This window comes from Schistocerca americana, chromosome 3 (assembly GCF_021461395.2).
Source record: "Schistocerca americana isolate TAMUIC-IGC-003095 chromosome 3, iqSchAmer2.1, whole genome shotgun sequence".
NCBI classification, from domain to species: Eukaryota; Metazoa; Arthropoda; class Insecta; order Orthoptera; family Acrididae; genus Schistocerca; species Schistocerca americana.
The window spans coordinates 711870969-711896386 of NC_060121.1; the positions used below are offsets into that span (position 1 = coordinate 711870969).

Genomic DNA, 25418 nt, shown 5'->3' on the forward strand with positions numbered 1-25418 from the left:
ACATCAGCCAAGGCTTTCTCTGTTCTAGATGTATTATTCTTTCGATAGCTTTTCTCTCACACGTTACACTTCCACCGATTTCTAGTTTTAGCTAATTTTCCACAGCCATATTATGATCCGTCACAACTGTGTAATGGATAGTATAGTGTACTCTGCAGCTATGCAAATCTGTGTCGGGTTTGGCGAAAGAAAATGAATAATACCTGTCTATAAGACCCCTGAGATATTTAGAGCGATCTCCAGCCATAATGCCAATGGCGTAATCTAAACCTGACAGATCCAAGATCGTTGTTATACAGTCAAACTGTTGCAGTGTCGGTCATCATTTACTGTTGCCTTAGACTATCATCGTCTTGGATGCGTCTCGAGTATTCCCAAGAGGACGGCACACTGAGGTCCTCCTCATCTCTTGCTTTCATTCCCATTAATACGTAAAATAAGGCATGCAATTAATTGACCTCTCCACTTCGGCATTTGCTGGAGACCCGTTAGTTACGAACGCTCAGCAACTAAGTCTATACCATCTTACTATTGTTTGAAAACTGAACTTAAAGAGTGATGCGTGCTTACCTTTTTCGACCTCATCCACGGTTCCAATTCGGTATCGCGATGAAGGCGATGGGTGACGAGGATGCAGCTCATCTGTAACGTGAAAATACAAAGTCATATTACGTAAATCATGCTCTTACACAAATTTTCAGTTCTTTCCTTAATGTCTAGAAAACGATATCCGCTTTCACACAACTGATGGTGCAAAAATTATGTTCGAGTATCCGTCAAGATAGACCAAAAATGGAACGAGCACATAAGGCTAGTTGTAAGAAAGTAGGTCCCTGACTGAGATTCATTGCAAGAATCTTAAGGAAATCAACGGAAGAGCGGCCTACGAAACTCTTTTCTGGCCGATTCTTAAATATTAAAGTTGATGAACTTTAGAGACTGGATCGAGAGAGGTGACAAAAGAATTCTAAGACCAGCGTAGAGTTTTATCACGTTGTCGGCTAGAAAGAATGTTACGGCGTCCAGTGACAGAGGTTTTATGGTTAAAATTGAAGCGCACATTACATGAAACGACTACGATTGGAAAATAGGATGAATTGACGTTTATGTGGAGACATTTTACACTGATGATAGCGCCTCTGACTAGTAATCAAAACATTCGTGTTCGCGGGATCGAACACTGCCACTACTTAAATTTTTAAGTAAGACCGACAGCAATGTGGCCGAAGGATTACGCTACAAGGAGTAACGCTTATGCTGCCAACAACCTAGCCAAAGAAGGCGGATGAGCGGACGAAGTTTCTGGGCAACCTTCGCCCTATGGATTGTTGATTGTCCCACAAGTCACAGAGGCAATAAAAGCCACTGTATTAAAGACACACAATGTGTATCTACACGTTGGTATGTAATTGAAACAAGTCTCAGTATCGTCTCTATATTTACAAAAGATTTCGGATTAATTACTCTTTCGGAGCTCCGGGACGAGACTGCCAACGCGGAGCTGAGTATGAAGAAAAGTTGAATCACCGATGAAAAGGTAACACTTGTAAGATGTGCATATTTCTATTGTCACACCACAATTTATGAAAGATGTTTATATTTTATTAATATGATTAAGTAGGAATAATTAATACTTGTCATGTTGGAAATAATTGTGGCAGTATTGTTGGCAGGAGAGACCACACAATGATATAATTTTTAAAAGGGTGGGAGTGACCACGTATGGATACATTTTCAGAAAAGAGCGGGAAAGACCTCGCATTGATACATTTTGTAATGGTAGCAGGGATTCTCAGCACCAGAAAACATTGTTGGCGGGAAAGACAGCACTTTAGCCTTCGTAGGAAGTCAGTAGTAAGCGAGATGTGAGGCGAGTCGGTAGTAGGTCTGAAGCGAGTGGTTGAGAGGAGCGGTGTGCCTGCCAGCCACCAGCTATGATTTACACGAGATTATAAACGGATGTACAGAGACATCAGCTAACTATTATCATAAGAGGAACTAATATTCTTGATTTTTTTTTTTTTTTTTTTTTTTTTTTTGAGAAACTCAAGACTACTGAAGGTACGTTGGCGCAATGCTAGTTGTAAGATTATTGTAAAAAAGCAAATCCCATGTGAACGTTTGTAAAGTCATTTCATTCAGAATATAATTAATTTTTGACAGCAATATTGCATTACTGATCATAATCCATCCCCAAAACCATCAACGTGAAACTTTGCTAAATTTTATTGTTGTCAAGAAGAAGTTTAACTATGAATTACCCAACTTCAGTCAAATTAATAAAAGAATAACGTCAGCTTTGCTATTAAAGAATAACGTCAGCTTTGGTAATAAATACAGCCACTTATTATGACAGTCCACCAGCAGCTAATAGAGTATAGTAAAACAGAGTAAGTATATTCATGTCGCAGTTCGATGCAGCAGTCAGATGGCGATTAAGTAACAGTAAAAAAGGTGAGGAACAGTTTTGGGTTATTGCAGGTAACGACTGAGTGCCACGACGACGACACATTGTATGTTTCGTCGAAATAATCAGAAAATGACGTTTAATAAGCAGCATTTAAATTTGTATGCGAAGATGGAGAAAGAGAATTTCAAAGGGAAAATTTCATTTGTTGTTAAGCAAGAGATAGAAATCCTAAGGGAAGGTTTCATAGGTTAATAGGTTATTTTAGAAGGGAAGGTTGCGTAACAAAAGAGGTATAGAGGAGACTGGAAGGTTTCACACTCTACAAGTCGTAGCGTGGAATGTTATTAATTTGTACAAGGCTGGTAAGCTAGAAAATCTGAAATAAGTAATGCAAAGGTTCACACGAGTTATAGTGAGAATCCGTGAAGTGTAATGGAAAGAAGGTAAGGATTTCTGATGAGATTAATAGCAGTAGCAGCAGAAATTGGTATACAGGAAGCAAAATGCGTTACGGATAGGACGGTAGGGTGGAGGGTGAGCCGATGTGAATAGTGAAAAGGTTGTTCTCATCGGAATAGACAGAAAACCAACAACAATAGTTACGGTATACAGATCGACATCACAAGCAGGAAAGGAAAAGATAGAGACAGTACTTACATCGTTATACAGGTCACATCACAAGCAGAAGAGGAAGAGGTAGAGAGCATATGTACTGAACGGGTAATTGAGTATGTAAACGATCATGAAAGTCTAAAAATCACGGGTGATTGGAATGCAGTAGTAGGAGAAGCGGCAGTGACCGAGTTATGGGATAATTTGAGCTTGGTAGTAGAAATAAAGGGGAGAAAAACTAATCGAGATTTACAATACGTTTCAGTTAATAACAGCAAATACGATGTTCTAAAATCAGCAGAGGAGGAGATATAGATGGAAAAGATTCCAGTGTCTTCTATATTAAGGGGCTCCGGAAAGGCTGAAAATCATGAAAAGTTCAATTTTTACTTTTTTGCGTTTTCTATTACCTTTTAATAGATATATAATTTATTCAATTCCGAAGACTAAAACTATTTTTAAATTTTTTTTTAAATGTGTTCTACATGGGCGTGACCCACTGTGGCGCTGTTAAACTGCTGTCAAATGGTGTTATTATTAACGTCCGTGTTCATCAGGTACATTTTAGTGATGTGAGATAAACTATGTGTTGTGGCTAATCTGTGATGGTTCAATATACATCGCTGGTGTGATTGTCGATTGTTTCATATTTATTTACTCTGTCGTTATCTCGAAAATATTCGTAATTAATTCTGTTTCTTGAGTCTCTGTTTTGCTGAAGTACAATAACGAGTGAAAGTAAAGTTATTAGAAATCCTCTGAAGGCTTTTAAGAAAAAGAGAAATGTTGGAAAGCCAAAGGTATGTGTTATTACTGTAAACAATAAAGACGATAACCAAGTGAGTGAACCTAACCTCTCAAGTACACCTGCCCATAGCAGTCAAAGTGGGAAAGAAAATACTTCACAGAAGAAGCTTCGTTCAATGAGTGAAAACTATGAATGTTTTATGGGCGAATCGAATGTGAATGAAATATTTGATATGTCGGTTCTCAAAGGAATTTTTTCAAACTGTGTAAGATGTATTCATTGTAGTGAAGTTGGTCTGGAACTCTCCATAATAAAGCACGTAGGACTTGCTAGTGAAATACAGCTGAAATGTGATAAGTGTTCATACATGACCACCTTTTGGAACAGTGTTGCAGTAACTGCAACTGAAGAAAATGGCAGCAAAATTTACGAACACAACAACGAGCGATGCTTGCTATAGACAAGGAACGCCTTCGGGCTGCAGACGGGGCTGTAAAGAGTCTAGAAATACAAGCAAGAGTAAACAGGAGGAGGAACAAGAGGAAGCTGGAGGAGGAGTTTGCAGAGGATGAAGATAATCCATCCTATGGACCTGGAATGCACTAAAAAGTTAATCCAATCTTTGTCGCTCGATTCCCAAAACTTTTATTTTCTCATACTAATTGCATGTTTTCTAAGGATCTTCCAAACATATTTGTTTCAAACTTTCAGTAAATGTTGCACAGTACCTTCTGCATAATTTAACGCAGCGTTTTTCCAAAAAAACTGTATACTTTTGAATATATAAATAAAAAATTGCAAAAAAATGTTGTGAATTTTCATTACAATTGAAAAAAAAATCATCTTTAATAACTGAACTAAAATTTTGTAAAATCCCTGTGTTAAGTTGTAGCCCATATTCCAATAAATAATCTGTAAAAAGTTCAACTTCCTACCGCAAATACTTTTGAGGAAAGATGTAATTTATAAGCGTTATTTTAACATTGCAAGTATAGGGCGTTCCGGAGCCCCTTAAATCATGGTCAGACAATGATTTCCCAAAACAGGTATTAAACCGTAAGATGTACCGTGGATCAGATATCGATTCAGATGACAATTTAGTAATGATGAAGAGTAGACTGAAGTTTAAGAGAACAGTTCGGAAGAACCATTGTGGAAGGAAGTGGAATATTGAAGTACTAACTAACGGCGAGAAAGGTGTTAAGTTCTCTTCGGCTTGGCAGTTTATTTGATGAAGAATGAACTACTAAAAAGGGCTATCATAGAAGTTGTCCAATAAGATACAAGTACATGGTTGACAGAAGAATTTCTTCAATTGGTCGACGAAAGAAGGAAGTGCAGTTATTTTAAGGAAAAGACAGGAAAACAGCAATACATATCACTCAGGAATGAAATAAATGGGACGTACAGAGAAACCAAGGCGAAATGGGTGCAGGAAAACTGTACAAATTTCGAAAAATAAGTTATCGTTGGAAGGACTCATAACGTATCAATGTATCTCGTCTGCATATGTGTGTGATAGTATGTACGACTAGGATGCGGGCTACTGACAAGAGGTATACATGGACGCCGGACGCCATCTCTTCTTTGTGTAGCACAACAGATATGCTTGATTCATTGGTGATAGTCATGGGGTGCTAGTGGTTGCAAATGTTTTCAATCTAGTGATGTTATATCTCAGGATCGACTTTTTAAAGATGTTAATTTCGTACGGTTAATCTGTAAATCATGTATTATGTATGTATGTCTACACATTTGTAAATTTTATTCCTTCTGGAGGAATATGTATTACGAGCGGTAGAACTTCAAAGACAATTTGTTCTCCATAATTTCATAGGAAGGTCACCTGTAGAACAAGGTTGCGGGTCCAACAGAGTATAAAGAACTAGGGACTCTGAGGTTTTTCGAGGAGAAAACACTGCATTTGCTCGAAGAAGTTTCAAGATATTTGAAGATGTTTTTAGAGATTGGAGGTCCAGTTTGCTGTGAGAGATCTGAACTCTGAATTGTAAGTGCATGATTTCGTTGAAGGATTAGTGGTTAGACGCATCTAATGTGCAACAGTGGTTTAACAATGAAAGGAAACGAAAATGTTTTATTAAGAACATACTTTGAGGAGTCGTAATAAATATTAGTAGAGAAGAAACTTTTTTTCTTTTTTTAATGCACCAAGGAAATTGAACTATCTGTTGTTTTTGATAGTAAGATAAAGTTTTTTCAGCGTACATTTGAAACCAAATACTGCGAGTAGCTGAAATATAAAAGGAAGGACAAAAAATTATGACTGAAAAAAAATAAGCTGAAAAGAACAGGTATGGTTACTCTTTCTGAAGTTTGATCATTTCACGCTCACTGAAATAGCAATTAAATATGGAGGATTTTAACATTCTCAGCAGTGTTACAGTAGTGCAACTAACTCCATATGTCTATCACTTTGCTTTTAAAAGAATTTTGTTAACTGTCGATTATTAATGATAGAGCTGCTTATAGATGAGACATTACGTAGCCTCGTTTTGCACAGTGTTACATTGCATGTTAAGGTTTATTGTTAATGTTCCGTGACAGAATATGTGGAGTAAACAAGACAGTAGTTTATTGTTCAGAAAGCTGTTTCATGACACGTGTCAAGTTACTGTGCTTTTAGTTACTCTTGTTTGGTGCTGTACGCTGTCAGACTTGCCCTAATAATGAGTAGTTATGGTTGTGTAGCAAACATCAAACTGTTCATTACGCCTTTGACTCTGAGAATGGTTTTTCCAGGCAAACGTACATCTTTCTTTTTTTTTTTTTGTTATCATTGACTCGTTTGATGCGGCTCGTTACGAATTCTCCTCCGGTGTTAACTTCTTTATATCAGAGTATCACCTGCTCCCTACATCCATATTTCTTTCATGTACTCCAGTACAAATCACTAGCTTCACAGATGATGAAGAGATTGAAGCACTGTATGATGAGATAAATTAAATTAATCAGATAGTTAAGAGAGACGAAAACTTAATAGTCATTGGGGACTGGAATTCCATAGCAGGAAAAGGAAGCAAGGGAAAAGTAGTAGGTGTATATTGACTTAGGGGAAAGGGATGAAAGAGGAAGCCGCCTGGTAGAATTTTTGCACAAAGCATAATTTAAGTATCGCTAACACTTGATTTAAGAACTTTGAAAGAAGGCTGTATAAGTGGAAGAGACCTGGAGACACCGGAAGGTTTCAGATTGATGGTAAGACAGAGATTTTGGAACCAGGTTTTAAATTTTAAGAAATTTCCAAAGTCAGATTTGGAGTCTGACCACAATTTATCGACCCTTAACAGTAGATCGAAATGGAAGAAACTGTAAAAAGGTGGAAATTTAAGGACATGGGACCTGGATAAACTGAAAAAACGATGGGTTCCAGAGAATTTTAGAGGGAGCATTAATGAATGTTTGAGAAGAACAGGAGAAAGAAATACAGTAGAAGAAGAATGGGTAGCTTTGAGTGGTGAAATAGAGAAAGCAGCAGAGAAAATGAGAAATTTGTGGTAAGGACTATGGGAAAAAACTGCTGAGGTCATCTGTCCTTAGGCTTACACACTACCTTAAACTAACTTACGCTAAGGACAACACACACACCCATGCTCGATGGGGGATTCGAACCTCCGAGGAGCAGCAGAGCATCAAGCAGGTAAAAACACGAGCGCTGGTAGAAATCCTTGGGTAATACAAGAGATACTGGATTTCGTTGATGAATGGAAAAAAATATAAAACTGCAATAAACGGAACAGGTGAAGCGTAATACAAACGACTAAAATATGAGATCAAAACGGCCACGTAGTAATGGCTAGACGACAACTACAACGATGTAGAAACGTATATCAGTACGGGTAACGTAGATGCCGCCTACAGGAAAATTAAAAAGACTTTTGGAGAAAGGAGAACTACCTACATGAATATCAAGAGTTCAGATGGGAAACCATCCTCAGCAAAGAAGGGAAATCAGGTAGGTGGAAACAGTATTTAGAGGGACTATACAAGGGAGATATACTTGAGGGAAATATTATGGAAATGAAAGAAGACGTGGATGAAGATGAGATGGGAGATATGATATCACTTGAAGAATTTGAAAGAGCGCTGAAAGACCTAAGTCGAAACAAGGCCCTAGGTGTAGGCAACGTTCCCTTAGAACTACTGATAGACTTGGGAGGGCCAGCCATGACAAAACCCTTCCATTTGGTGAACAAGATGCGCGAGACAGCTGAAATATCCACATACGTCAAAAAGAATATAATAATTCGAATTCCAAAGAAATTAGGTGCTGACGGGTGTGAAAACACCGAACTGTCAGTTTAATAAGTCACGGTTACAAAATACTAACACGAATTCTTTACAGAAGAATGGAAAAACCCGCAGAAGCCGACCTCGGGGAAGAGCAGTTTGGATTCTGGAGAAATGTAGGAACAAGCGAAGCAATACTGACCATACGACTACTCATAGACGATAGATTAAGAAAAGACAAACCTAAGTTTCTAGGATTTGTAGATTTTGAGGAAGCTTCTGATAACATTGACAGGGGTAAAATACAGGGAGTGAAGGGTTATTTACAATTGGTATAGAGTCGAGTGGCACGGAAGGGAATCAGTGATGGAGAAGGGAGTGAGACTATCCCCGACGCTATTAAAGTTGTTTGTATATTGTGCAATCAGTAATGGAAACAACGAAAAATTAGGAGTAGGAATTAATGTCCAGGGAGAAGGAATAAAATCTCTGAGGTTTGCCGATGACACAGTAATTCCGTCAGAGGCAGCAAATTGAATGGAATGGACAGTGTATTGAAAAGAGTATATAAGGTGAACACCAACAAAAGCAAATCGAGGATAGTGGAATGTAGCCGAATTAAGTCAGGCAATCCTGAGATAATTAGGTTAGGAAATGAGACACGTAAAGTAGTAGATAAGTTCTGATATTTGGGCAGCAAAATAACTGATGACGGTCGAAGTAGAGAGGATATAAAATATAGATGGCGATGGCAAGGAAAATGTTTCTGAAGAAGAGAAATTTGTTAACATCGAATGTAGATTTAAGTGTAAGAAATATTTTCTGGAAGTATTTGTATGGAGTGTAGCGATGTATAGAAGTGAAACATGGACGACAGTGAGTTTAGACAGGAAGAGAATAGAAGCTTTCGAATTGTGGTGCTACAGAAGAACTCCGAAGATCAGATGTGTAGATCACATAACAAGAAAGGAGGTAACGAATAGAATTGGGCCGATAAAAAACGTTGAGGGAGACCAAGATAGGAATTAAGTAAGAAGATTCAGAAGGATTTAAGCTCCAGTAGTTACTCGTAGGTGAAGAGGGCACAGGGCAGAGTAGCATGGAGAGCTGCACCAAACCAGTTTTTGGACTGAAGACCACCCCAACAATAACACTTCAGTCTCTATCTTCCTCTGGAGTTTTTACGCTTTACAGTCCCCTCTAATATAGTGGATATTTCCCTGACGTCTGAAGACATGTGCTATCATGCTGTCCCATCTTACTGCCAGTGTTTATCGTATATTTCTTTCTACGTCGATTCTGTGGCTGACCTGGTTGCTTATCATATCAGAATAATTAATTTTCATCATTGTTCTGTAGCATCATATCTTAAATAGTTAGATTCTCTTCTGTTCCGGTTTTCCTATTATCCATGTCTCATTACCGTACAACGCAACGCTCCAAACTTACGTTCTCAGAAACTTCTTCTTCATTCTAAGGCCTATGTTTGATACCAGTAGACTTATCTTGGCCAGTAATGCTCTCTTCGCCTGTGATAGTTTGCTTTTTATGTTCTCTTTGCTTCGCCCGCCATGCGTTACTTTGATTCCAAGGAAGCAGAATCCTTAACTACGTCTACTTTGTTTTTTTGGTGTTAGGTTTCGCACTATTCTCATTTCTACTTCTCATTACTTTTCTCTTTCCCCGGTTGCTATTAATCCATATACTGTACTAATTAGGGTGCTCGTTCCAGTTAGCAGATTGTGTAATTGTTCTTCACTTTCAATGAGGATAGCAGTGTCATGAGCGAATCTTATCATTGATATTCTTTCACCCTAAATTTTAATCCCATTTTTCAACCTTTCCTTCATTCCCTTCATTGCTGCTTCCAAATTCAGATCGAACACTAGCGACGACAAACAGCATATCTGTCTTATGCCCTTTTTAATCCGAGCACCACGTTCTTGGTGTTCAAATCTCAGTTTTCTTTCTTGGTTCTGGCAAATTATTTGCTTATTCCTGTAGTTTACTCCTAATTTTTTTGCAACGTTTTCCTTTGTCGAATGCTTTTTCTAGGTTGATAGATCCTATGAATGTACCCTGATTTTTCTTCAGGCATGCTGTCATTATCAAGCGCATTATCTGAACTGCCTCTCTGCTGCCTTTACCACTCTACAACCAACTCGCTCATTTGTCAAATCCTCATTTTTTCCCATTATGCTGTACATTATTCTTGTCATAATGTTGGATCCATGTGATGTTAAGCTCATTGTGCGCACTTAGCTGCCCGTACAAGCAATGATCACACGCACGGCACAGCGGACACACCAGGAACCGCGGTGTCGGCCGTCGAATGGCGCTAGCTGCGCAGCATTTGTGCACCGCCGCCGTCAGTGTCAGCCAGTTTGCCGTGGCATACGGAGCTCCATCGCAGTCTTTAACACTGGTAGCATGCCGCGACAGCGTGGACGTGAACCGTATGTGCAGTTGACGGACTTTGAGCGAGGGCGTATAGTGGGCATGCGGGAGGCCGGGTGGACGTACCGCCGAATTGCTCAACACGTGGGGCGTGAGGTCTCCACAGTACATCGATGTTGTCGCCAGTGGTCGGCGGAAGGTGCACGTGCCCGTCGACCTGGGACCGGACCGCAGCGACGCACGGATGCACGCCAAGACCGTAGGATCCTACGCAGTGCCGTAGGGGACCGCACCGCCACTTCCCAGCAAATTAGGGACACTGTTGCTCCTGGGGTATCGGCGAGGACCATTCGCAACCGTCTCCATGAAGCTGGGCTACGGTCCCGCACACCGTTAGGCCGTCTTCCGCTCACGCCCCAACATCGTGCAGCCCGCCTCCAGTGGTGTCGCGACAGGCGTGAATGGAGGGACGAATGGAGAAGTGTCGTCTTCAGCGATGAGAGTCGCTTCTGCCTTGGTGCCAATGATGGTCGTATGCGTGTTTGGCGCCGTGCAGGTGAGCGCCACAATCGGGACTGCATACGACCGAGGCACACAGGTCCAACACCCGGCATCATGGTGTGGGGAGCGATCTCCTACACTGGCCGTACACCACTGGTGATCGTCGAGGGGACACTGAATAGTGCACGGTACATCCAAACCGTCATCGAACCCATCGTTCTACCATTCCTAGACCGGCAAGGGAACTTGCTGTTCCAACAGGACAATGCACGTCCGCATGTATCCCGTGCCACCCAACGTGCTCTAGAAGGTGTAAGTCAACTACCCTGGCCAGCAAGATCTCCGGATCTGTCCCCCATTGAGCATGTTTGGGACTGGATGAAGCGTCGTCTCACGCGGTCTGCACGTCCAGCACGAACGCTGGTCCAACTGAGGCGCCAGGTGGAAATGGCATGACAAGCCGTTCCACAGGACTACATCCAGCATCTCTACGATCGTCTCCATGGGAGAATAGCAGCCTGCATTGCTGCGAAAGGTGGATATACACTGTACTAGTGCCGACATTGTGCATGCTCTGTTGCCTGTGTCTATGTGCCTGTGGTTCTGTCAGTGTGATCATGTGATGTATCTGACCCCAGGAATGTGTCAATAAAGTTTCCCCTTCCTGGGACAATGAATTCACGGTGTTCTTATTTCAATTTCCAGGAGTGTATGTATCCAATCCGTCACGTTTGATCTGAAGTATTTCAGAGCTCTTGTAAATTCTGATTCTAATACTGGAGCCGTTTTCCCTCCATAACGTCTCCTATTTCTTTTTTCATTGCAATAACTGATTTCGAAATCTCTGACCATTATGTAATCCAAGTAGAATCTTCCTGTGTTTCTGGGCCATTCGAAAGCGTACTCCTTCTTTTGTGTATTTGTTAATACCATCTGATATTAATTGCGGGATTCAGTTAGTCTTTCCTCTCTCTCATGCAATTAAATTTTTCCCTCTTTCATTTCTACTGCAAATCCCATAATCTGCAATAAGCTTTTCTGCTATTTTTTCCCTTTCAACTGCAGTTCAGTACGTCATGATTATCAGAATTTCACCTTCCTTTACATACTTAATTTATCGCTCAGTATAATAATATACTTTCTCTATCGGCCCAACGTCTGGTTCGATGTCAACAAATACAGTGTGAGTTACCTAACGTTAACGCTGGATATATTTCGTAAATCACATCAAATACTGACGAACCGATTCCACAGACAGAACGTGAGGAGAGGGGCTAGTCTAATTGTTTAATACAAACCATACAAAAATGCACGGAAGTATGTTTTTAACACAAACCTACGTTTTTTTTTTAAATGGAACCCCGTTAGTTTTGTTAGCACATCTGAACATATAAACAAATACGTAATCAGTGCCGTTTGTTGCATTGTAAAATGTTAATTACATCCGGAGATATTGTAACCTGAAGTTGACGCTTGAGTACCACTCCTCCGCTCTTCGAAGGTAGGCAGGCGAGCGCGGGAAAATGCGCACGGGCGCTGCACGGCACAAGGGGCTCAGCTGTTGTAGTTGGAGTTTGGCATTGGTCTGAGCAACACGTTCTGGAGCGGGGAGGCTCTCCTGGAAGACGTAGTTTCATTGAGCCTCGGGTATGACGTTCCAACGCCCATACAGCATGGCAAAATTCCATAGGCACTAAATGGAAAAGTATTGCGACGCCAAGAAGAATTAAAGTGCCGACACATCAAGAGCCATAGCTGTGGTTGTATGTGTGCTTTGTGCCTCGCCATCTCGCCGCCTGCCAACCGCCGCATAGATACAAACAGGTTGAAACTTTTAGTACTGTATTCGTATGGACCAGTGTTAATTTTGTTCCATACTGTCCAATAACAAATTAAATTTTACCAGAACTTTCCTATCATTTAATTATCCTCACAACTAACCTAGATAGGGTCCTTTCCAAATGTTGTGCAATCCGAGTGTCCCGAGATGAAAAATGAAAGTTTGTGTTAATAATAATTACCTGCAGACCTAACTATGTTAGAATGGTGTTTAAAGAATTGTTTTGTTAATGAACCAGTAAATGAATAACCAAGGTCTGACAAAGTTGGAAGATAACTTTAATAATGATTTAGTGATGGAGTTTAATTATTTCGAGACAGATATAAAGGTATTTAAATGAGTAGGAAATAAGATAAAGAGAGTAGTAACTCATATATTGGAAATCTTGAGCGCATAATAGTGTCAGTAATTAATTTTTTTTAATACAGTGATCATAACAGTTTCAAGGTCCTCCCCCCTTTTTTTATTCATTTGAATTCTGAAGTGTTTTAAATTGATTTGACCAGCAAAAGTTAAAGTCAATATAAAAGCCAAAATTTATCAGTGTTTTATCTTTATTAAAATTGACATTTTGTTTTTGGCTCGAAATTATTATTTCTAGGGTAACCTACGCCCGATTTTAATCAGATCAATAGACAGTACGAAGTTTGGTAGTATACATTATAGTGTGGTGTTGTGTATTCATGGTTTTTCCCTATCAGTACAGAAAGTGAAACTATCAGTTCAATAGATTTTCTAGTTCTAAAATGTATTATATTATGCAGTGTTACTACGTGTTGTTTTGCATGAATGTACATCACCTTGTACAGAGCAGAAACTCAGTTAATGCCTAATTAGGCTGGCGACCGTATTATTAACAAATTGGTAGCACCTGCTGTGTTGCTTTTTGTCCGTCCTGACGTGTAGTGGCATTTCGGACTTGCTTGACGTACGATTGTTATTACAGAGTGGGTGTAAGTCTGATTTGCCTCCATTCAGGTACGCGCGGTCAATATCTATACAAAAATCCTGTCTCGTAAGGTAAACCCCACTCACTTACCAAAGTACAGGCTTTAATGAGTATTGTGCGCCCCACGCGCACGTTACAAATCGTTCAATGTGACAGAATGCAATCCTTCCGCAACTTGGTGCAGATTTCAATGCTAGGTCGTCAACAAGTGTCAGCGTGCGTACCATTCGACGGAACAACATCGATATGGGCTTTCAGAAAAGAAGGCCCACTAGTGTACCCTTGACGACTGCACGACACAAAGCTTTATGCGTCGCCTGGGCCCGTTAACAGGAACGTTGGAATATTGATTACTGGAAACATGTTGCCTCGTTAGATGATTCTCGTTATATGGAGCTGATGGACTAGTACGGGTATGGAGATAACCTCATGAATCCATGGACCCTGAATGGCAGTAGGAGACTGTTCAAGCTGGTGGAGGCACTTTAATGGTGTGGGGCGTCTGGAGTTGGAATGATATGAGACCCCTGATGCGTCTGACAGGTGACACGTGCGTAAACATCCTGTCTGATGACCTGCATCCATTTATGTCCATTGTCCATTCCGACGGACTTGGATAATTCCAGCAGGACAATGCCACACCCAACACGTCCAGAATTGCTACACAGTAGCTGCAGCAACACACTTCCGCTGTCCACCAATCTCCCCAGACATGAACATTAATGAGCATATCTGGGATGCCTTATAACATGCTGTTCAGAAGAGGTCTCCATCTCCTCGTACTATTACGGATTTTTGGACAGCCCTGCAGGATTCATGGTGTCAGTTCCCTCCAGCACTCCTTCAGACGTTAGTGGAGTCCACGCCACGTGGTTTTGCCGCACTTCTGCGTGCTCGCGGGGGCCCTACACTGTATTAGTTAGGTGTATCAGTTTCTTTGACTCTTAAGTGTATAAATCGTCACACGAACCACAAAATGACGGGTATCGAAATAAGTGACCTTGGGATAAGAAATCAACTGGAACTGCTCATGAGAAGAAAGGTAAATGAATGTGAAATGATACCAATGTCATTCTACATAGAATACGCAAAAGAACTTGATCTTCTTGCTTCAGCAATGTATCGTAGGTCTCTGGAGGAGTGACGCTTTCCTAATTGTTAGAAAAACGCACAGACCATCCCTGTTTTCATGAAGGAACAGACACATAGAACTATAGGTCAATATCTCTGACGTCGGCCTGTTGTAGAATTTTGGAACATACTTTGTGCTCGCGGATTACATCATTTCTCCTCTGTGGAGGAATCAATATGTGTTCCGAAAGCAAGGACTGTGTGTAACCCATCTCGCTCTGTTCACCCATGAGACGCAGAAAGCAATAATCACAGGCGCTCATATGGATGCCGTGTTCGCTGACATCCAGAACGCATTCGATACAGTTCCGCACTGACACCTAATGAACAATATAGGAGCTTTCCGAACACATATCATGACTGAACTGAAGAGTTTCCAGCAAACAGAACACAGCACTTAATTCTGAACGACGAGAAGTCCTTACATATAAAAATAGCTTCGGGCGTGCCCCAGGGGAGTGTTACAAGACAAACACTTCTCAAAATATGAGTAAATTACATACAAGACAACGTTCGAAATTCCATGAGGTTTTTCACGGATGATGATTTTGCATACAGAGAGAACGCAGCCCGAGAAAATGCATTAGGACCTGCAGGGTATCGACGAGCGGAGACATGTGTAATGTATTGCGTATACTTAGACAGAAAGACTCGTTACTGTATGATTACACGAATAAGAAACAAGCACTGCAAGCAGTTACTACAATTAAATGTCTTGGCGTATGCGTATGGAACGATTTGAAGTGGAGCGCCCATATAAAATTCATTGTGGTAATGCAGATGCCAGACTGAGATTCAATGGAAGAATCCTTAGAAAATGTAGTCTGTCAACAAAAGAGGAAGTCTACCATATAAATACGAAAATATTGCTCTTCAGTCTAAGAGGCGTACCAGGTATGGTTGATAGAGGAAAAGGAGAAGCACGTATCGTTACAGGTTCAATCAGGAAGCACGAAAGCGTCATCGAGATGTTCAGCCCACTTAAAGTGGCAGAAACCGCAAGAAAGGCGTTCTGCATCGCTGTGTGGTTTACAGTTAAGTGCAGAGAACTTACGTTACTAGAAGAGTCAGACATGTCTCAAGAGTGCCCTGATGATAAAATGAGAGAGATTCGAGCCAAACAGAGATTTAGCAGCAATCTTTCTTCCCCCAAACCATTCGGAACTGCAGCAGAAGAAAGAGGACGTGACAATGGTACAAAAGTTACTTCCGTCCTGCACCGTAAGGTGGTTTGAGGCTTACAGATGTAGATTACAACGCGTTTCATAATATTTCTTAAACACTTGAACAATGTGAGGCGGCTCGTCACAAATGTTGTACGCTACTCCGTAAGAGCAACATCAGAGACAATAATGAATGAATGAACACCACCTGCCTGAGTCGCCGTGCAGTTCTAGGCGCTACAGTCTGGAGCCGAGCGACCGCTACGGTCGCAGGTTCGAATCCTGCCTCGGCCATGGATGTGTGTGGTGTCCTTAGGTTAGTTAGGTTTAATTAGTTCTAAGTTCTAGGCGACTGATGACCTCGGAAGTTAAGTCGCATAGTGCTTAGAGCCATTTGAACCATTTTTTTGAATGAACACCGTTTCGATTAGTATTTCTTTCAGTGATGATAATAGATTTCGATTAAAGCAGCAGATCAGCTTCGGATTTGGCACTGCAAACTGCAGATTCTCAACATCGGTATCAATAACACATCACTGTTGCGAACACCTCCTTACAGCGCCAGATTTGAAGCTCCTCTGCTGGACGTAACGAGAAATATAATCATTAATGAAAGAAAATGTGAACGAGACGGTGTTTGTTTATTCATTACATCAATTGCGATCACGATCCCGAAGACACAGAGTGTATTATGGAACATCTAAGACGTTCGCATATCGCTTTAATTCGCCTGAAGCTAGCTCTGAAAGAAGAAGGAAACACACCGGGATCATCCTTACTAGTGAAGAAGAAATCAAAAGATCTAAACTGTGAATTGAGAATTTCGTCAAGGAAGTAGCGCAAACCTGAATATAACGAAATCGGCTATCTCAGCAATGAGACAGGCCATTTCGCAATACCAAACACGTGGCTTCCATATGTCCTGGAGTGCAGGCACCTTGGCCTGTTTATCACACTCCAACCACTTGAAAAGGCGACGAGTGGTCGGACAAAGTGCAATTGATAAGGGTACATCTCCCTGAACAGCTGATCCGGAAGCTGGACCGATTTCAGAAGTGTTTCGTTATTAATGACTTCATGTAGACAAGAATCCAACTCACTGCAGCTGCCCATCATTTATATCATTAGTTGCCACATTGTGACATACTTCGATTTTTAGCGCTCTTAAGGCCCTCTTCAAGACTACCGCCACTCCATTAATGTACGACAGACGACTGTTGCAGCACCAAGATCAGCACTGGCAGAGGCCGGCCGAAGTGGCCGTGCGGTTAAAGGCGCTGCAGTCTGGAACCGCAAGAGCGCTACAGTCGCAGGTTCGAATCCTGCCTCGGGCATGGATGTTTGTGATGTCCTTAGGTTAGTTAGGTTTAAATAGTTCTAAGTTCTAGAGGACTGATGACCTCAGCAGTTGAGTCTCATAGTGCTCAGAGCCATTTTTGAACCAGCACTGGCAGATTATATAGCTACGCCGCCCACGATAAATCTGAGTGAAAAATCTAGAGATATTAACTGAAGGATTATATCAACGCTTCTGAGCCTGGTTTTGCTCCACCCGTCATTCCATGGTCTGCAACCCCAAGTATGGAATTGTTTAAGACATTTTGTACAGGGTGAGCCCGAACAGTACCACAAAATTTCGGAGATGTTTCAGGGTTATTTTATATTTTGATATAAGTTATCCTTGATCTCGGGACAACCAATCATCCAGAACCGGACTTCTTTTTTTTGCCTATCAGTCTTTTGACTGGTTTGTTGCGGTCCGTCACGAATTCGTCTCCTGTGCAAACCTTTTCAACTCAAACGAGTTTCTCCTTTGTATCAAATTACTGATAAATTCCTCGGACACTGGAATTCAGTATCAGGAAGTGGAACTTGGAAGTTAGCGACGAATCTAGTAAGAGTTCAGTATGGTCCTACATTTTACGATAATGATTATTACATATTTTCTCTGTCATGGGGCACTTATTACTTTGCAACAGCGGGACTATTGGCTTTTTTATCACATCAGATTAGCGTCCTGTTTAGACTTGCTTGTGATTTGGAGGTACAGCTCACCATCTGCAGCATCGTCGATGGGACCTTTGATACATAGACGGTTGGAGGGTCTCAACCAGAGGATCACATGGTTTTATGGCCACGTCGGTTTATCCGAAATCTAGAGCTAGCATCTTTGATTAGTATTCAAAAAGTTCTTGGTCCTGGGTTCGAAACTCACCACCGCTTATATTTTGATCAATAATAAGCATTGGCGGCCGAAATTCCGGCGTGAGAAGTTACCTTCATTCTGCCTACGGCTCTATCAAAGAGGGCGGGGGAACGAACAGAGGTTCAGGGAACTCTGTTGTTCTACGGGTGGGAAACTGTCCCTAAAGGCGGAAGAATCGGAAGAATCAACAATGATCAACGGCATGAGGATGCAGAAGGCGATGGAAACGACTACATTAACTACACATAACTTGTATCCACAGGACGTGTGGACTGTAATCGAAAAGCGTCATGTTGATCTCTCCATTGGCAAAAGATTCCGGAATAGTCCCACAGTCGGATCTCCGCGAGGGGAACGTCAAGGGGGAGGTAACCATGAGAAAAAGATTGAATAATCAGTGGAAGGATAACGTTCTACGAGTCGGGGCGTGGAATGTCAGGAGCTTGAACGTGGCAGGGAAACTAGAAAACCAGAAAATAGAAATGCAAAGCCTCAATCTAGATATAGTAGTGGTCAGTGAAGTGAAGTGAAGTGGAAAGAAGACAAGGATTTTTGGTCAGATGAGCATTGGGTAATATCAACATCTGCAAAAAATGGTATAGCGGGAATAGGATTCGTTATGAATGGGAAGAAAGGATAGAGAATGTGTTACTATGAACAGTTCAGTGATAGGTTTTTTTTATCAGAATCGATAGCAAACAACAAACAACGATAGTCCGGGTATACATGCCGATGTCGCAAGCTGAAGATGAAGCCATAGAGAAAGAATATGAGGATATTGAAACGGTAATGCAGTGCGTAAAGGAAGATGAAAATCTAATATGCATGCGCCACTGGAATGCAGTTGTAGGGAAAGGAGTAGAAGAAAAAATTGCTAGAGAACATCGGCTCGGGACAAGGAATGAGAGAGGAGAAGGAGTATTTGAGTTCTGTAATAAATTTCACTTAGTAATAGCGAATACCCTGTTCAAGAATCACAAGTTGGAAGTATACTTCGACTAGGCTGGGTGATACGGAAAGATTTCAGTTAGATTAAATCATGGTGCCGTAGAGATTCTGAAATTAGATACAGGGTTGTAAGGCGTACCCAGGAGCGTATATAGATTTAGATCACAATGCAGTAGTGATGAAGCGTGGGCTGAAGTTCACAGCATAGTCAAGAAGAGTCAATACGTAAAGAAGTGGGATACGGAATTACTAAGGAATTACTAGATACGCTTGAAGTCCTCCAAAGATACAGCAATGAGGAACAGCTCAATAGGCACGGCGGAAATCTCTAGAAAGGGCAACTACAGAAGTTTGATAGAAAACCAGATGTATAAAGAAGGTAGCTGGGAAGAAACCATAAATACTTCAGTATATCGATGAAAGAAGTAAGTACAAAAATGTTCCGGGTAATTCAGGAATACAGAAATATAAGTCGCTGAGGAATTAAATAAATAGGATGTGCAGATAAGCTAAGACGAAATGGCTGCATGAGAAACGTGAAGAAATCGAAAAAGAAATGATTGACGGAAGGACTGACTCAGCAGATAGGAAAGTCAAAACAACATTTGGTGAAATTAAAAGCGAGGATGGTAACAACGACGGGAATTCCACTATTAAATAGAGAGGAGAGAGCTGACAGGTGGAAAGAGTACATTGAAGACCTCTATGAGGAGGAATATTTGTCTCATATGATAGAAGAAGAAACATGAATCGATTTAGAAAAGATAGAGAAACCAATACTAGAATCAGAATTTAAGAGAGTTTTGGAGGACCTGTGATCAAATAACGCAGAAGGGCTAGAAAAGATTCCATAAGAATTTCTAAAATCATTGGTGGAAGTGGCAAAAAAACAGCTATTCATGTTGGTGTGTACAATGTGTGAGTCTCGCGACATACCGTCTGACTTTCGAAAAAATATCATCCAGACTATTCAGAAGATTGCAAGAGCTGACAAGTGCGAGAATTATCGCACTATCAATTTGAAAGCTCGTGCATCCTAGTTGTTGACAAGAATAATATACAGAACCATGGAAAAGAAAACTGACGATTTGTTAGATGACGATCTGCTTGGCTTTAGGAGGGGGGGAAAGCACCAGAGAAGCAATTCTGACGCTGGGTATGATGATGGAAGCAACACTTAAGAAAAACGAAACACGTATAATGGATCTGTCAACCTGAAGAAAGGTTCCGACAATGTAAAATGGTGCAAGATGTTCAAAATTCTGAGAAATAGCCGTAAGCTATACGGAGAGACTGGTAATTTACAATACGTGCAACAAACTAGAGGGAGTACCAAGAGTGGACGACGAAGAACGAAGTGCTGGAATTTAAAACCCTGTAAGTCAGGTATGTAGTCTTTCGCCCTCTATTGTTCAATCTGCACATCGAAGAAACATTGATGGATATAAAAGAATGGTTCAGGAGGGGAAGTATAATTCAAGTGAAAGAATATCAGTTATACGATTCGTTTACGTAACTGCTGTCCTGAATGAAAGTGAAGAAGAATTACATGATCTGCTGAACGAAATGGACTGTTTAATGAACACAGATATGGATTGAGAGCAAGTCAAAGAATGACGAAAGTAATGAGAAGTAGCAGAAATGAAAACAAAGAGAAACTTCACATCAGGGTTGATGGTCACGAAGTAGGTGAAGTTAAGGAATACTGCTACCTAGGCAGCAAAATAATCAGTGACGGACGGAACAAGAAAGACATTAAAAGCAGAAAAGCACTGACAAAAAGAGCATCCCTGACCAAGATAAGTCTACTAGTATCAAACATAGGTCCCAATTTGGGGAAGAAATTTTTGAGAATGTACGTTTGGAGCATAGCATTGTATGGTAGTGAAGTATGTACTGTGGGAAAAGCAGAGTAAAAGATAAACGAAGCACTTGAGATGTGGTGCTTTAGACGAATATTGAAAATAAGGTGGACTGATAAGGTAAGGATTTTGGAGACTTTGCGCAAAATCTTGGAGGAAAGGAGTATGTGGAAAACACTAACAAGAAGAAAGGAGGGGATGACAGGACATCTGTTATGGCATCGGGGGATGACTTCAGTGGTACTAGAGCGAGCTGAAGAGGGCAGAACTGAAGAGGAACGCAGAGATTGGAATATATGCGTCAAATAATTGAGGATGTAGGTTGCAAGTGCTACTCTGAGTTCGAGAGGTTGACACAGGATCGGAAAACACGGTGCGTCGCATCAAACCAAAAAAAAGAAAAGAAAAGAAAAGAAAAGAAAAGAAAAGAAAAGAAAAGAGAAAGCCCCCCATTTCTCGACTTGCGACATTGTGTGGTTGGTTTTTGGGTTCTTCTTAATTGGTTATAAGTCCATTACACACAAGTAATGACTACACGGGTAGCGGGGGCTATGTGGACTGCACGCTCTTTTAAGTTACGGGGCTTATGAAATTGCAGAAAGGCTTTCAGTCTCAAAGAGTGCAGGGGATATGCAGGACGAGAGCAGGCCTGGCAACAATTGGTATTGTAGTTGTAAACTGTCATGACTGTGTTGGGAAAGAACCTGAGCTTCAAGCGGTAATAGAAAGCCATTAAGCTGAAATCGGTAAAGGTACTGGAGACTGGCTAAAGCTGGAGATTAGTTCTGCCGAAATTTTACAAAGCATCTAATGGTATTTAGAAAGCAAAAATTAAATATGGTTGGTGGTGGAGTGTTTATTACTGTTAGAGGTAGTTTCAATTGTAGTTGAAAAGTAAATAAAGTTCCACGTAAGAGCCATTCTGCCCTTGCGGATAGCTTTGTCACGCGCTGCCAATGCCGTCATCGGATGCGACATGGAGGGATCTGTGGTGAGCACACTTTTAATCGCAGTCGGCTTCCTTGACTCTGGAACCGCTAATAATCGATCGATTTGCGCCTCAGTCGGCCCCAATAGGCTGAGTGCACCCAATAAAAATTCTCATACGAAGGAAAAACACCACCAATACCGTGAATCGAATCTGACTCCCCCAAATGTTTGTCAGCTGCGCTGACCACTTACGTTCGGAGATGTACAGCATACTCTGTAATTGAAACAGAGTTCCTGTAACGTGGGTAGAGGCTATACCTGACAAAGGGAAGAAACTGATAAATTTTACTGAGCCCATACCCAGACGATACAGTTGCTGAACAGTTCGAAGAAAACTTGAGTTTCAGTTCAAATAGGTATCCCACTCACACAATTACAGTTTGTGGTGATTTTAATCTACACTTGAAGTTTTGACGAAAACACATATTTAAAGACGGCGGTATGCGTAAAATGCCTTCCGAAATCGTACTGAGTGCCTTGCCTGGAAATAATGTAAACTATTACTTGAGAACGCCACTCGAAATGTAAGTGCTTGCGAAAACATACTTGTTCTCTTAACAACAAGCCATCCTAAGCAAATAGGAAGAATCATGACAGATACAGGGATTAATGACCACAACGTCGTTGTAGCAAGACTGCATAACGTAACATGTAAATGAAAGTAGTACAAGCACAAAATATTTCTATTTTAAAAAGCAATTGGAAATTCGCTTCACTCTCTCCTAAGAGATAGTCTACACTCCTTCGGTACTATAGATGCGAGCAGATGTGGCTTCAATTCAGAGAAGTATTATCGACGTCAGTTGAGAGATATATACCAAATAAAATAGTAAGAGATGGTACTGGTCCAACATGTCTCACTAAACAGGTCGGAACGCTGACGCATAAACAGCGAAAACATCATTCAAACTGGATTGGCGATACTTTACTGAAGCTCGAAATTTGGCGCGAACTTCTAAGCAAGATGCTTTTAATGTGGTCCACAACGAAACTATGTCTCGAATTATGACTGAAAACGCGTAGAGATTCTGGCCGCATCTAAAGTGTGCCAGCAGCAAGACACAGTCAGTACCTTCACTGCTCGATATCAATGCTAATATTACGATGGAAGTGCCACTAAAGAGTACCTACGAAAAACGGTTTTTCGTAATTTCATCACTTTAGTGACGAAGTAAATGTTCTAGAATTCGATTCAAGAACAGCTGCCAACGTTAGTAACTTAAAAGTCGATAACTTCGGTCTAGCGAAGCAGCTTAAATCAATTGATAAAGGCCAGTCCTGAGGTACAGAGTTTAAACCAGTTAAATTCCTTTCAGAGTATGCTGATACAACAACATCTACAACCGCTCTCTCGAAAAAAGATCCATACCTAAAGAGAGGAAATCTGAACATGGCACATCAATATTGTAGAGAGGAAATAGGGGTAATCAGCTGAATTACAGGCCACGTCGTTAACTTCGATTTTCAGTAGGATTTTGGACCACATACTGTGTTAGAATGTTACGAATTACCAGGAACGAAACTATCTATTGACAAAAAGTCAGCACAGATTCAGAAAATATGGTTCTTTTGTAACACAACCAGCTGTTTATTCATACGAAATTAAGAGTGCTATCGACCAATTGCCCTGTACTGTTGCGAATCTATACTACACAAAACAGTTAAAGGATCAGATCCTTGAGACCATGTTTCCCATTATGACGCAGATGTTTAAAATTTGGCGCAAAGGTGCCGACAAATTTCCCCTGCAATAGAACAAACGCGTGGTGCCCTGCGAAGTCAGCGTCGGTCTCGGCGACATTTCAAAAACCAAGGTGTTTGCACGTTCCAAAACAAGTCCAGAGCTCAAACGTTTATGAGGCTTATAAGATGGGTTTAACGATATCACTCTGACGCCAAATTTTAACACCACCATGGTCGTGTCACCCAGTGGGAACGTCGTCACACCCAACTTAACCCCATTTGCAGCTTCTTTCGATGCCTCTGCGGTAAGAGGTCAGAACCGCGAAGTCCAGCATTGAACTCACACAGTTTTGTTACGGGTTGCCGAGGATACCGTTCGAGTCGCTCTACCACTCAGGATAGGAACGGAAAGCCATTAGGGGATTGCGTAAGGGTCGTCAATGTAACCAGCCCTTCTCTTAGTGCTTTGACTGTCACATATTTCGCGTCTCGAAACCAACAGTTTGTAGTGGACTGTGTAAGAAAACGACGTTCGTGGGAACCATTGACACTGCCGCCAACCCGCAGGTGATTCCACCCTTCTCTAAGTACATCCAAGGGCTGCCACAAAATTGAACTTGATAACGCTGCCACAACATTGACCCTGATCTGACCCCTATAGAGCCTAGCGCGATCACTGTTTTTGCTCTGGTGTACAAGTGGAACCGTTAAGGACCATCCATAAAGATTCGATGAAATTAATACGTTATCCGAAACAGTAAATCGTTTTTGTGTATTTTCAATCCTTCTGTTTAACACACACCTGTGGCGTGATAAATGGAAGGTGTGACATTGACAAGTGCATGAATCAAACGACAAAGAATGGCTCTCAACCACCACCACAACCAGTTTGACAACACTCTATTTGCCATCCGTGCATGTCTGCTGAGCAGTTTAAAAATGTGCATCTACAGAGACATTGACACCCATTCATTAGAGTAGCACCCCGCTGTTGCTCTAGTGCCTGAGGGGACTTTGCCGTTTCGACACCAGTTAGTTTCCGCCTATCCGCAGATCAGGCGCTAGGGCAGCAGCAGAGCCTCAATCAACTGAATAGGTGTCTTTGTAGATACACATTTTTAAAGTTCTGAGCAAAGTTACACGGGTGGCACCGAATGCATTTCAGAATTAGTGGATGCCTTAGGACCATTTACCGCTTCATTCTCACTCTTATCAACGTTGCACACTTACAATATCATGTTACAGAAGGGCAGGAGACAAAGGGCTGAAAAATCACAAACTCCCTTTGCAGCTTCGTATCGTATTTACATTTCGTCAAATGGGTTTGAATAGTATCTAATAGTTACACGCTAATTACCAGGGTAAAAATTCCGATCGCGATGTACTGCAAAGGAGCAGATGACGCTCAATGCGATGCCAGCCCCACGACATTAGAGAAGTGAGGCATCGTCGACGAGGTGTCAGCAGTGTCAAAGGTTGTCACAAACGTCGTGGTGTAGCATACCGCACCGCGAACTGTCGTTTTCGGTCGCGAAATGTGTGGGAAGCAGCGCTCCAAGAAAAGAGGTGATGTCATTAACACCATTTATGCCACTCTCTGAGATCTTTTGGTATAGGCTTTGAGCGGAAATGTCTCTGAAATGTTTTCCTCCGCAACCCGTAAGAAAAACGCCTGATTTCAATGCTGGGCGGTTCTGGCCACCATCGTCGAAGCATCAGAAGAAGGGGTG

General features: G+C 41.3%; 1 protein-coding gene across 1 annotated transcript in view; it reads right to left on the reverse strand.

The window, feature by feature from the left end:
• LOC124606812 (membrane-bound alkaline phosphatase-like) overlaps window positions 1-25418 on the reverse strand; it is a 146158-nt gene that overhangs the window by 109672 nt on the left and 11068 nt on the right. Inside the window, exon 2 of the mRNA XM_047138880.1 lies at window positions 571-642. Coding sequence (XP_046994836.1) covers window positions 571-642 — 72 coding nt within the window. The remainder of the gene's footprint in view (window positions 1-570; window positions 643-25418) is intronic.